General features: G+C 46.4%; 1 protein-coding gene across 11 annotated transcripts in view; it reads left to right on the top strand.

Annotated features, from left to right (window-relative positions):
- The window catches only part of CLASP1 (cytoplasmic linker associated protein 1), a 251,743-nt gene that overhangs the window by 201,309 nt on the left and 37,591 nt on the right, over positions 1-12,843 (top strand). For 9 of the 11 annotated variants that reach the window (XM_025209361.1, XM_025209360.1, XM_025209363.1 and 6 more), the window contains 2 exons: positions 349-492; positions 10,292-10,387. In XM_025209361.1, coding sequence (XP_025065146.1) covers positions 349-492; positions 10,292-10,387 — 240 coding nt within the window. The remainder of the gene's footprint in view (positions 1-348; positions 493-10,291; positions 10,388-12,843) is intronic. The other 2 variants (XM_014521987.1, XM_025209362.1) reach the window with 1 other exon arrangement.

The raw sequence follows: 12,843 nt of genomic DNA, 5'->3' as shown, positions 1-12,843 counted from the left end.
GTTCAAAAACACATATAGCAAGGTTCCTCTATCAAGTTCTGCGGGCTCTTTGTAGTACTTTATACAGAACTATTTAGCTTTCATCCTTATGACTGTCCTAGGTCTTGGTACTTTTCTAATGGATGTCCTGGGGGCCGCTTTGTCTCCATTAGTCACAAACAGGCAGAATGCTGATTTGGGCCTGTTCAGTGAGATGTGGGATCTAATTCATACTTCTTTTTAATAATGATCCATGTAGAGTAGAGATGAGCTTTCGCGTTTAATGCCGTGGAATCTGTCTGGCACAGGACGGTTCCATCTTCTGCCATCTTGCCGATGACGGCTGATGTACCTCTTTGCCTTTCTTAGGTAAAAGTTGCAATCCTGAAGTATATCGAGTCCTTGGCCAGACAGATGGACCCAACAGACTTCGTGAACTCCAGTGAGACCAGACTTGCTGTATCGCGAATTATAACTTGGACAACAGAACCAAAGAGCTCAGACGTGAGAAAGGTAAGTCATAGGGATTAAGTTCTTGCAGGAGAGACTGCTTTGCTTCTTAAAGGCAATTAAATGAACCTGAAAGACAACCAAAGCATGTACAGCTCTGAAAACTATTTAAAGGCTTTTTTTTTTTTTTTTTTATTGATACAAATAACTTCAAAGTATTTTACAAATGTTCTCTGTGGTGCAACTATTGTGATAAGAAAAGAATATTTGATTACCTGAGCATATTCATTATATAAGTGTTTTTGGAACACCTCTTTCCACATTTTCCTCTCATAGAGCAGGGAGGTGTGAGCAAATTAACCACCATTGCAGTGCAAAATGAAAGTAAGTTAAACAGGTCTGTATTTTAATAGGCCTTCTGTGACAACTATGGATTGCACTTTTTAGCTAAGGACCTGTACTTTTCAGACATCACGCTCAAAATGAAATCCATCAGGATCTTTGACATGATATTTAGGAAAATCAGTAAGCCGTGGAGGCCTGTCAGCTACTGTTAAAATCAGTGGGTCTGTCTTGACTCAGAAAACCTGTCAGGCTTAGCCAACTTGAGCTAAATTGATCCTTTTCCCATTTGTAGATGCAGAATGACAGACAAGCTAAAATTGAGGTGAGGGTGCTTGTCTTCAGCTGCACGAGGAAGAAGTTCAAGGTTGAGTTGGCTTTGGCTAGCCTACATTGGCGAAACCCAGCTTAAACGCCTCCGCTTTACTTAGTCAAGACAGATTTAGGGTGTTTCTCTCTCAGGAATGGATCTTTGGTGTCGGCACTATGGTCTTAGATTTTTTTTGGTTCAAAAGATGTGAGCAAAAACTATTAAACAGATCAGCGGAAGATGTAACTTTGTGTAGTCCTTCATTGCCTAAGAATTTCATGTGTTGAATTAACATCAAAATCATTTTTTCAGCACTATGTAACTAAGTTTAAAAGAAGGTTGAAAGCATTTGCAAATCGATCATTTTTCTGTAAACAGGTGTCGATGATCAGGGATCCTGGTGTTCTCTGTTTAAAAATTGCAAATTCTCTGTTAAAGCCCCAAAGGACAATGAATGCAAGTTCTCTGATGCGTATTTATATATAGGTATCAGTTGAACATAACTGATACACATATATAAATAAAAAGGTCATGGGGTATCAAAAAGGACCAAAGATGCATGGATCTTTCTGACACAACTCGTTCCAACCTAGAAAAACGTTTTTTATCTGCTCTCTGCAACTCTTCCTCAGTGATAATTCATGGTAGCCAGAGTTGACATTTTGCTTCAGCCTGTCTGTCTCTACTTGAAAGAAGGGCAGCTTTTTTAAAATACGGACATAGATTCAAATATATCTGGGATTTGCCTTTCCATTTTTGCACCTCTATTTACAAGGAAATCAGAAGGAATTAACTAGCGACAAATGAATGCACACGCTTCTTCTGTAGGTATCGGTTGACCCCCACCCTGAAAAGGCTTAGTCTGATTGATTAATTTACTGCTTGATGGCAGGAGAGAGGAGCACGGGAATGAATTCTTAGCAGCTGAGCCCAGCTGTAGTTCTGTGTGTCAACCAAAATCACAATTTAAAAAGCAAATCTCTGGGGCGTGCACAGGTGAAGACATGTTTCTGCCATTAGGGGTCATACTCACTGCATGCAAAACTGAATGAGGACTTTGTGTGCAACAGCTGAAAATTTGGATGCACAAGGACAGCTGTACTCCAACACACTCGCCTATGCAGCCCTAGTATTTTTGGAGTAAACGCTCATTCCGAATGCGACGGCCACAGCTTCATCTGTTTTAGGCACTTGCCAAGGTCTCTGCAAGCTGCTAGCTAACTCTGCCTGGCCAATACTCTGCTAATCGCCGTGCTGCCTTGGAGGCTGGTCTGAGATTACTGACTCTAATCGCTTTTTAGTAAAGCTACGTGTGGCTGTGGCACTTGGCTCTAAAAGCTTTGCCTGTAGGTTTCAGGCACAATATAACCCATTTAAAGAAAAACATTAATTATTGAGCAGATGACCCGTGTGATCTGTACTTCCACTTGTCAGCAGGAGAGAGGCCGTACAATGGTATAATTAACCCAATAATGCCTAGAGTTGGGATTTAGAAGCGTAGTGCAGACTGCAGGTCTTGGATGCAACATGATTATCGGCAGCAAGGACTAATATGGGACCATCAGCCATTATCTCTGGGAAGGCTGCAGCCAAAGGGATTTTTATTCATTGCACAATAATGAAGTGGACGATGATGAGCCCATTTAAACAGGCAAAACTTGCTGAGAAGAATGGCTAATGTAGTGCGGAGAGACCATTACCAAATTTTTGTATCGAGATTAATTTTATTTCTAAGGGATGAGGTTCCCGGTAAGTTTGAGTGCTTGTGAAAGACTTTAGCTGGATAGGTCTGGGGCCGGGGTTTGTCTCTCTGCAGAACCGATGCTAGATATACGCAGCTCTTCCCGTTCTGGCGGGACACCTTATAAGAGCGAAGGGGAGAGTTCAGGTTCCAGCAACAAAGTCATGAGACTGTGAAGAAAGTCTGCACTGGGTATAAGCCAGGTGGTTGCTTGTCCAGCAGCAGCTGGGCCGAAGCCATCATTTGAGCTCACATTGCCCCCATAACAGGGGTGGGCAAAACGGTGGATCCAGCTGGTGGCCGAACTTCATTTCCCAGCAGCCCCTGCCTGCACCACTGGGGCTGGTTTCCATGGAGACCTCACCACGGCATCACCCTGACAGTGCAGGGCTGGGGTTTCCATGAAAACTAGCCCCAGCAGTGCTGGCTGGGCAGGGAGCTGCTCCGGGGCTGGGGCTGGGATCTTGCTGTGGTGGCAACATGGTCCAGAGCTGGGACAGAGCCACAGTGTGGGGCGTGCAGGCTGCAGATCGCGGTTCTGCCCCGGCTTTAGACCACGCAGCCACCGCCACAAGATCCCAGCCCCTGGACAGCTCTCCACCCTGCCAGCACTGCTGGGGCCAGTCTCCATGGTAACCCTGTCCCTGCGCTGTCCCAGTGCAGCCGCAGCAACGTGGGCAGGGGCTGCAGGGAAAGGGAGTCCACTGCAGGCCAGATCAGACATTGCCAGCCCCTGCCTTATAATGGCAATCATATAACAACGGCTTCTACTCATCACGGAAAATTCCTGGTTTCCGCAACTGCGGTCCACGCACGCTGCCGGTCTGCAGTGGGACACAAATGTCAGCCCCAAGGGTAGACATGACCTCAGCTAGGATGTGCTCCAGGGCAGGGGCTGTTTCCTGCCAGATCCCATGCAGTACCTGGCATGATGTGGCCCCGAACCAGATTGGCAGCAACTAATGGGTGCTACTGTCTTACAGATAATTAATATTGATAATAATTGAAGGAGCCTGTTCTTAAGAGGGATTAAGCTGATAATCAATAAAGAAAATGAGCATCTTTCTGTTATTGTCATTGTTATTCGTAGTGTAGTAGCACAGGCTTATTTTGTGGGCGCTGGAGAAAGCTGCATTACCTTCTGTTAGATGCCACTCAATGGATAGTATGAACCCCAGAAAGCTTTTCCAGCCATCATATATCAGGTGCGTCCTACCTGAAGCAGTCGTTTAGCATTGTGAGGCCATTGCTAGTCTTTGTAATGGTTTGTCAAGTCCGTGTGATATCATGCTTTACCTATCGTACATCTTATTTTGGGTAAATACCATGTTTTACAATCGGTGAAACTGCCAATATTGCTTAGCCTCAGCAAACGCCCTGCTGTGTCCAGAGCCGGTTTGTATTTGGGCGCAGTCGCACGGTCTCCCTCTTGCCTTAATTGGCTGTGATCTTAGCAAGCAGCATTTTCCAAAGGGTCACGATTCCACCTCAGGGTGAAATGGGATTAAACTTGTATTCAATAAACATCGAAAAGCTATTGATGGTGGCAGTAAATTGTTCATAGTCTAAACTATCCTCGGGTTTTATCTTTAAGGTACGGTGAATTGCAAAGATATCCCCAGTCCGGAGAGTAAATAGTTTTCCTTGTTGCAACAGAAACAAGACTGTTAACACTAAAGAGTATTTGCTCTGCTGTGTTACGAGCTGGACTTGACTTCCTGGAAGACGGTCACAGAAAGGGGTGAAAGGCAATTTGATCTGTGCCGAGCAAAAGCAAGGAGTGCAGAAACAATTCGTGCTGTGTTGTGTAGAGCAAGTACAGAGACTCATAGGGCTGGAAGAGACCCCAAAGGATCATTGGGTCCAGCCCCCTGCACGAGCAGGAAAGACATCTGGGGTCGGGCGACCCCAGCCAGGTGACCGCCCCGTCTTCTCTTGAAGACCTCTAGGGTAGATGATTGCACCACCTCCGGGGGAGGTCGTTCCATAGTCTGGACACCCTAGTTGTAAAGAAGTTTTTCCTAATGTTCAGCCTGAAACTATCTCCCAGGAGTTTGTGGCCGTTGTTTCTAGTTTTCCCCCAGGGCGCCCTGGTGAACAGTTGTTCACCGAGCCCTTGATGTACACCTCTGATCTAGCAGTAAGCTGCAATCAGGTCCCCTCTCAGCCTTCTTTTCTTTCGGCTGAAGAGTCCGAGATCCCTCAGCCTTTCCTCGTATGGCTTGCCATGCAAGTCCCTGGTCATACGGGTGGTCCTCCTCTGGACCCTCTCGAGCTTCAGCATGTCCATGTTGAAGCGCGGGGCCCAAAACTGGATGCAGTGCTCCAGCTGTGGCCACACCAACGTTGAGTAAAGCGGGAGAATCACTTCTTTGGATTTACTGGAGATGCATCGATTGATGCATGCCAGAGTTTTATTGGCCCTAGCGCAGAGACGGGCAATTATTTTGGGCAGAGAGCCACTTACTGAGTTTCGGCAGGCCATCGAGGGCCGCATGACAGGCAGCTCAGGGCAGATTAATATTAATTTTCTAAATTTTTTAGGGGCCCCACAGGCCGGATAGACTGGTCTGGCGGGCTGTGTCCAGCCCCCAGGCCGCATTTTGCCCACCTCTGCCCTAGCGGCTACTACATCACATTGCTGGCTCATATTCATGCTGGGGCCTATTGTGACCCCCAGATCCCTTTCATTTGTAGTGCTGGTCAGGTTAGCAATGTCCTGTAGGTGTGCTGGGGTGGGGGGGTCTTCCTTCCCAGATGCAGCACTTTGCATTTCTCTACGTTGAACCTCATCTGGTTCTGTCCTGCCCGACATGCCAGCCTGGCTAGGTCTGCTTGTATCTGCAGCCCACGTGCCGGTGTGTCCGCACAACCCCATATCTTGGTGTTGTCCGCGAACTTGGCCAGTGGGCTTTTCACCCCCTCATCCAGGTCATTGAAGATGTTGGACAGCACTGGGCCAATACCAACCCCTGGGGGCACATGGAGCACAGGTCACGTTTTGGCTTCAAATGAAATGGAGCTGAACGTGAGCATCTGAGGGCTCATGGGTTCATGGGTGTGTTACTTTCTGCATTACTAAGGATCGTGGCCAAGGATAATTCTGTTCAGATATGGCGTGACCTAGTGGGTAGACTTGGGCCCTGTTTCCGTCTTTGCTACTAGCCAGCTGGATGACCTTGGGTGAGTCAATTAACCTCTTTCTGCCTTGGATTTTTCAACTGTAGAATGGCATTAATGATGCTGACTTTTCTAAGTGCCCTGAGATTACTGCTGGCAAGTACTACGTGAGAGCCAGCTGCTGCTATGATTATTGGCATTGCCACCACCAGACAAGAAAAGTAGCAGAGTGCCTGCAGTTATCAGGGCATTAAGTCCCCAATAGTCATGTGCATTAGCATGAAATTGCTGATATTTCCTGATTTACCAGGATTTACTTTGCCTGAGATGAGGCTGGAGTTGCTCTGCCATGCAGCCTCATCTCAGGCAAAGCTCCCATTGAATTTAGACTGCAAGACTGAGCCCTGTGTAGCCGGGTGGGGGGAGTTTATTTTGCTGTAAGGTCCTGGGCTTGGTACAACTCCATCAGTTTGCAAGAATTTTGACCCTAGATTTCTAAAACAACAATTCTGCTACCTGGTAGCATTTTAAGGAAGCATATTTTTGAGGGGCAGAGACATTTATACCAGGCTGTGAGGCTGTCCTGTGAAGGACAGTGGTTAGGTATGCAAGAACAGATTGCTCTTTCTGTTTAAGATGTGTTTGTGTGTAATTTGAAAAAGTGCAATGCCTTCCAATGGGAAAGGGCAAGCACTAGTAGTGGCTCCATCTCCCCTGCAACATGTTGGAGGATACAATCAGAGAAAATTTGGGTTGGAAGGGACCTCAGGAGGTCATCTAGTCCAGCCCTCTGCAAGTCATCCCGGTGCAGGATGTTCCCAGTGCTTCGGGTTTTGTGCTTTTAGTCACGTGGGAAAGTTTGAAGTGGTGATTGTGGGGCAAGAGGTCCCATCTTGCTCTGTGCTCCTTTGCCCTTCTGCTTTGCTACTAGTCCAAATTCACCGGCAGAGCAAGTCCACTGATTTGAATCAGCAAGACTAATAGCAACTTCCATGGGTCCCTTGGGCTTAGCTCTCTGACTTCACAGAGAAGAAGAAAACCCAGCACAGAAGCAGATGATCCTCCAGCCCTTTGTGCTGCTGAGACACCAGTTGAGGGAGTTTGTTCCTCAAACCACATTGCATGACACTCTTCTGTCACACTGCAGTATTGTGCCTTTGGCTAATGTGTCATCTGGCATGTTCTTGCAACCTCATTGACACCCAGGTAAAATCCAGATGATCGAAGTGGAGACCCGGCTGAGATGACAGAGCCATTGCAAAGAGAATGGAAAAGCCCAGGCTAAGCTGTATTGCTTTGACTTGCACCACAATGAACTTCTGTTACAGATGTGTCACAAAAGATCTTCCCTAAGTTTACATCTGATCGAGTGAGCGCAGGCTCAGGAAAGTGTATGCATCTCTGATTTAGTTAGCCTATAATGTATATCTCTACCTCTCTTCTGCCTAAGTTTACATTCATTCTTAACTGTGTGGCAGCACCGGTATTGATTTTTACTCACCGATCAGTGCAAGTTAAAACACGTTTGGAGCTAAAATACCTTCTGTGAAGAATGAAATCCAGAAACACGCTAAAGATTCACTTAATGAACAAGAACGCTCATCTGACACGAGCCCAATTTATGAAATGCAGCACGTGAAGTTGAGAACAATGAACGGCTGTCATAAAGCAAGAGAACCATTTCTAAGGTGTTCCAAGAAAAAACAGCACTAATTCAAAAGGAAAATACCAGACCAGCAGGTATCAGAGGTGCCCACATCCCATTTACTGAAAATGTTAAAAAATATTGATTATAGTTCAGGTGGGGATGTATTCACAAATGCAGGCATGGCTTCCCTAAAAAAACGGAGGGTGTCTGTACCTTGAAAAAAAGTTTGGTTAAAATAGTGTCGCATGTTCTGTGCAAGGAGAACACATTTCACAGCTGCACCGTGCAGCGCACAGGAGAGCAAACCCCGCTAAGAAATGAAAACAGACTCCTTTGTAGCAGTGTCACCACCTGAGGGGCTGTGCAACCGCTCGTGGCACAGCCATGAGTCTCCACTAAAGCATGGCATGCATCTAGTGCCAGGATGGCTCGAGTGCTGCTCTGACGTCATTGAAAGCTCTGCCGAAAAAGAAGCTCCGAGGACTTTCGGTGCATTGAAACAGCTGACCATCCAACTGAGCTGTGGTTAGCGACAGTCTTGGCTTTTTGGGGAAAACGTTTTCCTTCAACTCAACAAGGTAGGGCCTTCCTTGCCTGCAAGAGCCGAGGTTTCTCCCTGTCACCGCCGCAAGAGTGACCCTGAACGAGAAGGATTTTGTCGATTCAAGAAATCAAGAAGCTGACCTACCGCCGCTTTCGGAGCTCAAATAGGATTTCCGAAGGGTGACACCTTACGTGTGCCAAACGATGCTGCGCACTGCTCTTCCAGCATTAACAGCCAGGCGTTCAAATCCAGGTGCTGACGTTGTCCCTGCACAATTTGGGTGGTTCCTTCAGGTGCTCAAGTGCTCGTCTTTTATGTGTGCAAATGTAAGATATAAGCAGATGTGCACTTTCTGCAGGAAGAGGAGCAACTCCTATGTGCCCGTTCTGACTTCGTCTGTCTGGGACTGTGAAGTCCCTTTGTAGTTGCCAGAAATAATTTGAATCGCATTTGCTGCTACAAGAGGCATTCGGGAAGGAGCTCAGATACAGGCCTGATATTGCAAAGGGCTGAGTGCCCTCAGCTCGCACGGACTACAGTGCTTTGCAAGGGCAGGAGCTTAGAGCTGATCTTCTCGGAGGTTTAATTCGGCCCGATTTGAGTACTGGCCTGTACCCTGTGTGTGCAAAATGCAAATACCATGAGAGTGACTGAGCTTTGATTTGGTGATCCTCTAGCCACTTAGTACGTGTGTCCTTGGCAAAGAGCAAGCCGGTGTTGAGTCAAGCCATGGGTTTCCATCTGAGCAGCATGGGGACTTGAATAGTGCTGTCATTGTACAGCTAAGGGGCCAGTATTCGTAAGGATATTAAGGTGGAACCAATATGAAGAGAAATCATTTTCAGCTACTTAAACATTATCCCCAGGAATGGAGGAAAAAAACAACTATGTCAAAACTGGCCTTTGGGTTTTCCTGTTTTATGTGGCTTAATGCTATTAGAGCGTAACGATCTCACTGTCCTGAGTCGTGTTTCCAAAATAGCAGCCACCGGTTTCTGTTTGTTTTCAGTTTGGTATCAGAGAGCGACGCAAGCCCAAATATTTTTAGTGTACGCTCTGTACGAAAAATTGGTTTTCTCACGTGAGCGGCATTGGACGTGAATATTGCAAGGCTTGTTGGACAGCTTGGGGTCTGATGGATCTGTCTAGTATTGGGGGTCTTTGGGGTTGAACAAAGTTTTATAAAATAAGCTGGTTTTGTTCCTTCAAGTGAGGATGCAAGCAAAATGAAGTATTTTTTCAAAAAATGCAGTTGAGAGCTACTGTAAAGATGGCCCTTTTAAGAGGGGGAAGCAATCACTGTATATCACAAGTGCGTACATCCTGCTTGTATGTGCACATGTAGTCTATAGTATAATATGTGTAGTACATATATAAAAATACACATCTATTAAATGTGGAGTTGCAATTCATGCCATAAATGATACATTCAGATGATGCTGAAATTACTATACACATTTAGCTGCTTTACTTGCACACTGCCTAAGCTTGCACAGTATTTATTCTGGCATTTAAAATAGCATTCTGGGCGAGTGTCTATTAAAATGTTTCCTTCTTTTCCCTTTTAAACTTGAAAATTCCCTTCAAAACTGCACCCATTGGCACCCCCACCCCCACCAGGTACCATTTATCATGCGGTAGCTATTCCCACAGCCGTATCCACGCGGCAAGAGACTGGGACTAGCAGAGAGAAGGCAAGGCTGAGAGCCAGGGATTCTCAGGCTCTTCCCTAATTCCCCTATATCTCGCTATCATGTCTGCTGTCTGCAAGAGGGGGATAATCGTGCATAAAAATAGCGGTAAGAGGAATGAATCGGTTAACATCCAAATATATCTGTGAAGAGAAAGCATGGTGCAAGTGCAAAGCAGTGTTAGAACAGAAAAAAAATGAGAAAAGCTTAAAGAGCTCTGCAGATGTAGAGGTTCATAGTCAAATTCAGCTTAAGCCAGCAAGCTTGTGGCCTGCACGATCTCCCCCTTCCGTTAATTCAAAGATCACTGTTTTTTTTTATTTATTCCACATTAAGCAAATAACTTGTATTGAAGGTGTGCCTTGTTCAAGAACCTGGAATTTATGTTGCCTTGAAATGCTGTTAGTTGAAAATCTTGTGCTTGCTTTAACTAAATCATATTACCTTTCCTATTTGTTGAACCCAGACCATGCATAGTTGGGTAGGTGAGGATTTGCCAGCTAGATCAACTACAGCCGCTTCAGGGCCCGGTGAAGGAAACTTGGAAGAGAAATGTAAACAGGTAGACGAAAAGCTGTGTACACTAATCACAAAATACACTTTCTGTTTGCAGTTTAGATTTCTAACGCAGTCTAGCTGTGTAAAGAGGCACTGGCTGCGTGCCTCCAAAAGTGATCCTTTCTTTGCGTGTGTGTGAGCGTGTCTATAAAATAATAGTTTGTTTTTTGTGTGCCTTTCGATTAACCCTTTTGTCTAAAATATGCAGCCGGAAGAGGTCTGGCCCAATGTTGGCTCTGTCTGGGCTGACTGTGGGGTTACTTAAAGAAGCCCGATAGGCCTGCCTGCAGTTTGGGTTACTTTTTTAAGAAGTAACCCCTTAAAGAAGCTGCAGGAAGACCTAAAGGACCAATATGTGTGCTCTGGGTCAAACTGCCTGCTGTGAGCGAGCTGGATAGACTGTCCAAGTCGCTCAATAAGCTCATGGCACTGACTCCACTTCCTTCCTAAAATCCGGTGATTCTCCCTTTTTTGTCCTGACATCGCCTGTAACTTGAATGTTGCCAAACATTGCTTCGAAGGACATCCTGTCTGTTTTGGCCAAATTGCTGGAATTTAGCAAACCTGGCTCGCCCGCTACTGGTCACCTGGTTAAAAACAAGGCGTGGGCGTATTCATGCCCATGCAGTGCGTGATGCTGATGGACGGCAGAGCCTTTGTAGGTGGCGTTCCTCAGCTCAGCAATGGGACGAGTATGAGCACGCTGGGGGCAGCCCAGAGCTCAGGGAACTGCAGCGGTGCAATTCCAGGGGATGGATGGAGGTAACACATCCCTTTCAAATGATCGAGTCCTGAGAGTGAGCCACAACCAACCCCTGACTCTGGTGGGATTGCTCCTGCTTCACCCAGCAAGGGGTTTGGCCTGTAAGAGGAGATGACCCATAATGTCCAGATTCTCCCTGTTTGCAGTGTCAGGCATAGAGCTGAGAGGAGACTCCTTCCAGGTCTGTATCATCAACATGACAGACATTGCCTGTGCAGTGTTCAAGCTGCCTTTTGTCTGTACGCTTGTGCAGTCATCTAATGATAATCCGGATTTGGTGACCTTGGCCAAGACTTTCAAAAGTGAGAAGTGATCTTGGGGTGTCCCAGCATGGCCACCTAAACTTCGGGTGTCCAAGGATGACCACACTGGAAGGTGTCCCAGGATGGCCACCTAAACTTTGGGTGTCCAAGGATGACCACACTGGAAGGTGTCCCAGGATGGCCACCTAGACTTGGGGTGTCCCAGGCTGACCACATAGGAAGGTGTCCCAGGATGGCCACACAGGAAGGTGTCCCAGGATGGCCACCTAAACTTGGGGTGTCCCAGGCTGACCACACTGGAAAGTGTCTCAGGATGGCCACCTAAAACTCGAGGTGCTCCAAAATACCTAATCACCTCTGAAAGTGACCTTTATGGTTAGACCAGTTAAAAATAAAGGCACATCCATCTATTCTAATCAGTGATTTTTTCCCTAGCCTAGATCTGATGCACAGAAAACCTTAAGGCGTTGCTCTTGCTGCCTCTTTGCATCCGAGAGCAAACTGTACCCACAGCGCGGTAGGAAAAGGTTCATGCCGTGTGGCCCGTTAGCGCTGCGGACGATTGCACTTTCAGAGTGAATAGCACTGAATGGTCAGACTGCAGTTGATTTCAGCAGGTGCCTGGCCTAAGCTAGAACTGCAGGATGAGGCATATACAAATCCAGCTCAGGTTGTTTTAAGGTCTTTGGGATCCTTCCTGGTTATATCTCTTATTTTTTGCACCCCACTGAAGTTGAGATCTGCTTGTCAAGTTGCAGTAGTGACCCGCATGCGCATTTCCTAATCACGAAATGAAACATCACGATGTGGAGTGCATGGTTTCCTGACTGGGAATGGATTTTGGCATGCTCGCTGTTCTTTGTTCAACACACTGACCCTGTGTTGCAGGATCTTTCACATGCGGTAATATTTTCAATTTAGAAAATGGGGTGTTGATAGCAGCTGAAGTCTGTATGTGAGGACAGGCAGAGATGCATGGACTCTTTTGCAGACCCTGTAGCTCAGCTGGCTATGGAGATTTCTTCAAGTCGGAAGATTTAAGAAAGTATTGGAAGAAGATAATACTCCTCCTCCCTCCTTTCATGCTGTGGGAGCCTTAGACTTACCTACCAGCTATTAACGTCAGAAGGAGCTTTTGCAGGAGGTAGCAGTGCCTATTGGTTAAGCTTGAACACCAGAAAGCTGCTCTTCAGTGGCTCTTCCAGACACCTCTTTTGCAGTGTCGGGCAAATCCCTTCAGCTCTTCTGTCTCAATTTCTTCATCTGTTCTAGGAAAATGAGACTACTAACATGATGAGCCTTTGACAACCACAGAGGCAAAGTGTTGTTTAAATGCAAAGTTAGTACTGGGGCCTGAGCTCAGGAAGGGAGGGGAGAGAGCAGATTGAATAACAACTGCATGCTGACACAGTAGAGGATTTTGATTCCCTTGAA

This window comes from Alligator sinensis, unplaced genomic scaffold (genome assembly GCF_000455745.1).
Source record: "Alligator sinensis unplaced genomic scaffold, ASM45574v1 scaffold1133_1, whole genome shotgun sequence".
NCBI classification, from domain to species: domain Eukaryota; kingdom Metazoa; phylum Chordata; order Crocodylia; family Alligatoridae; genus Alligator; species Alligator sinensis.
This window is presented reverse-complemented; position numbering and strand designations above follow the sequence as displayed.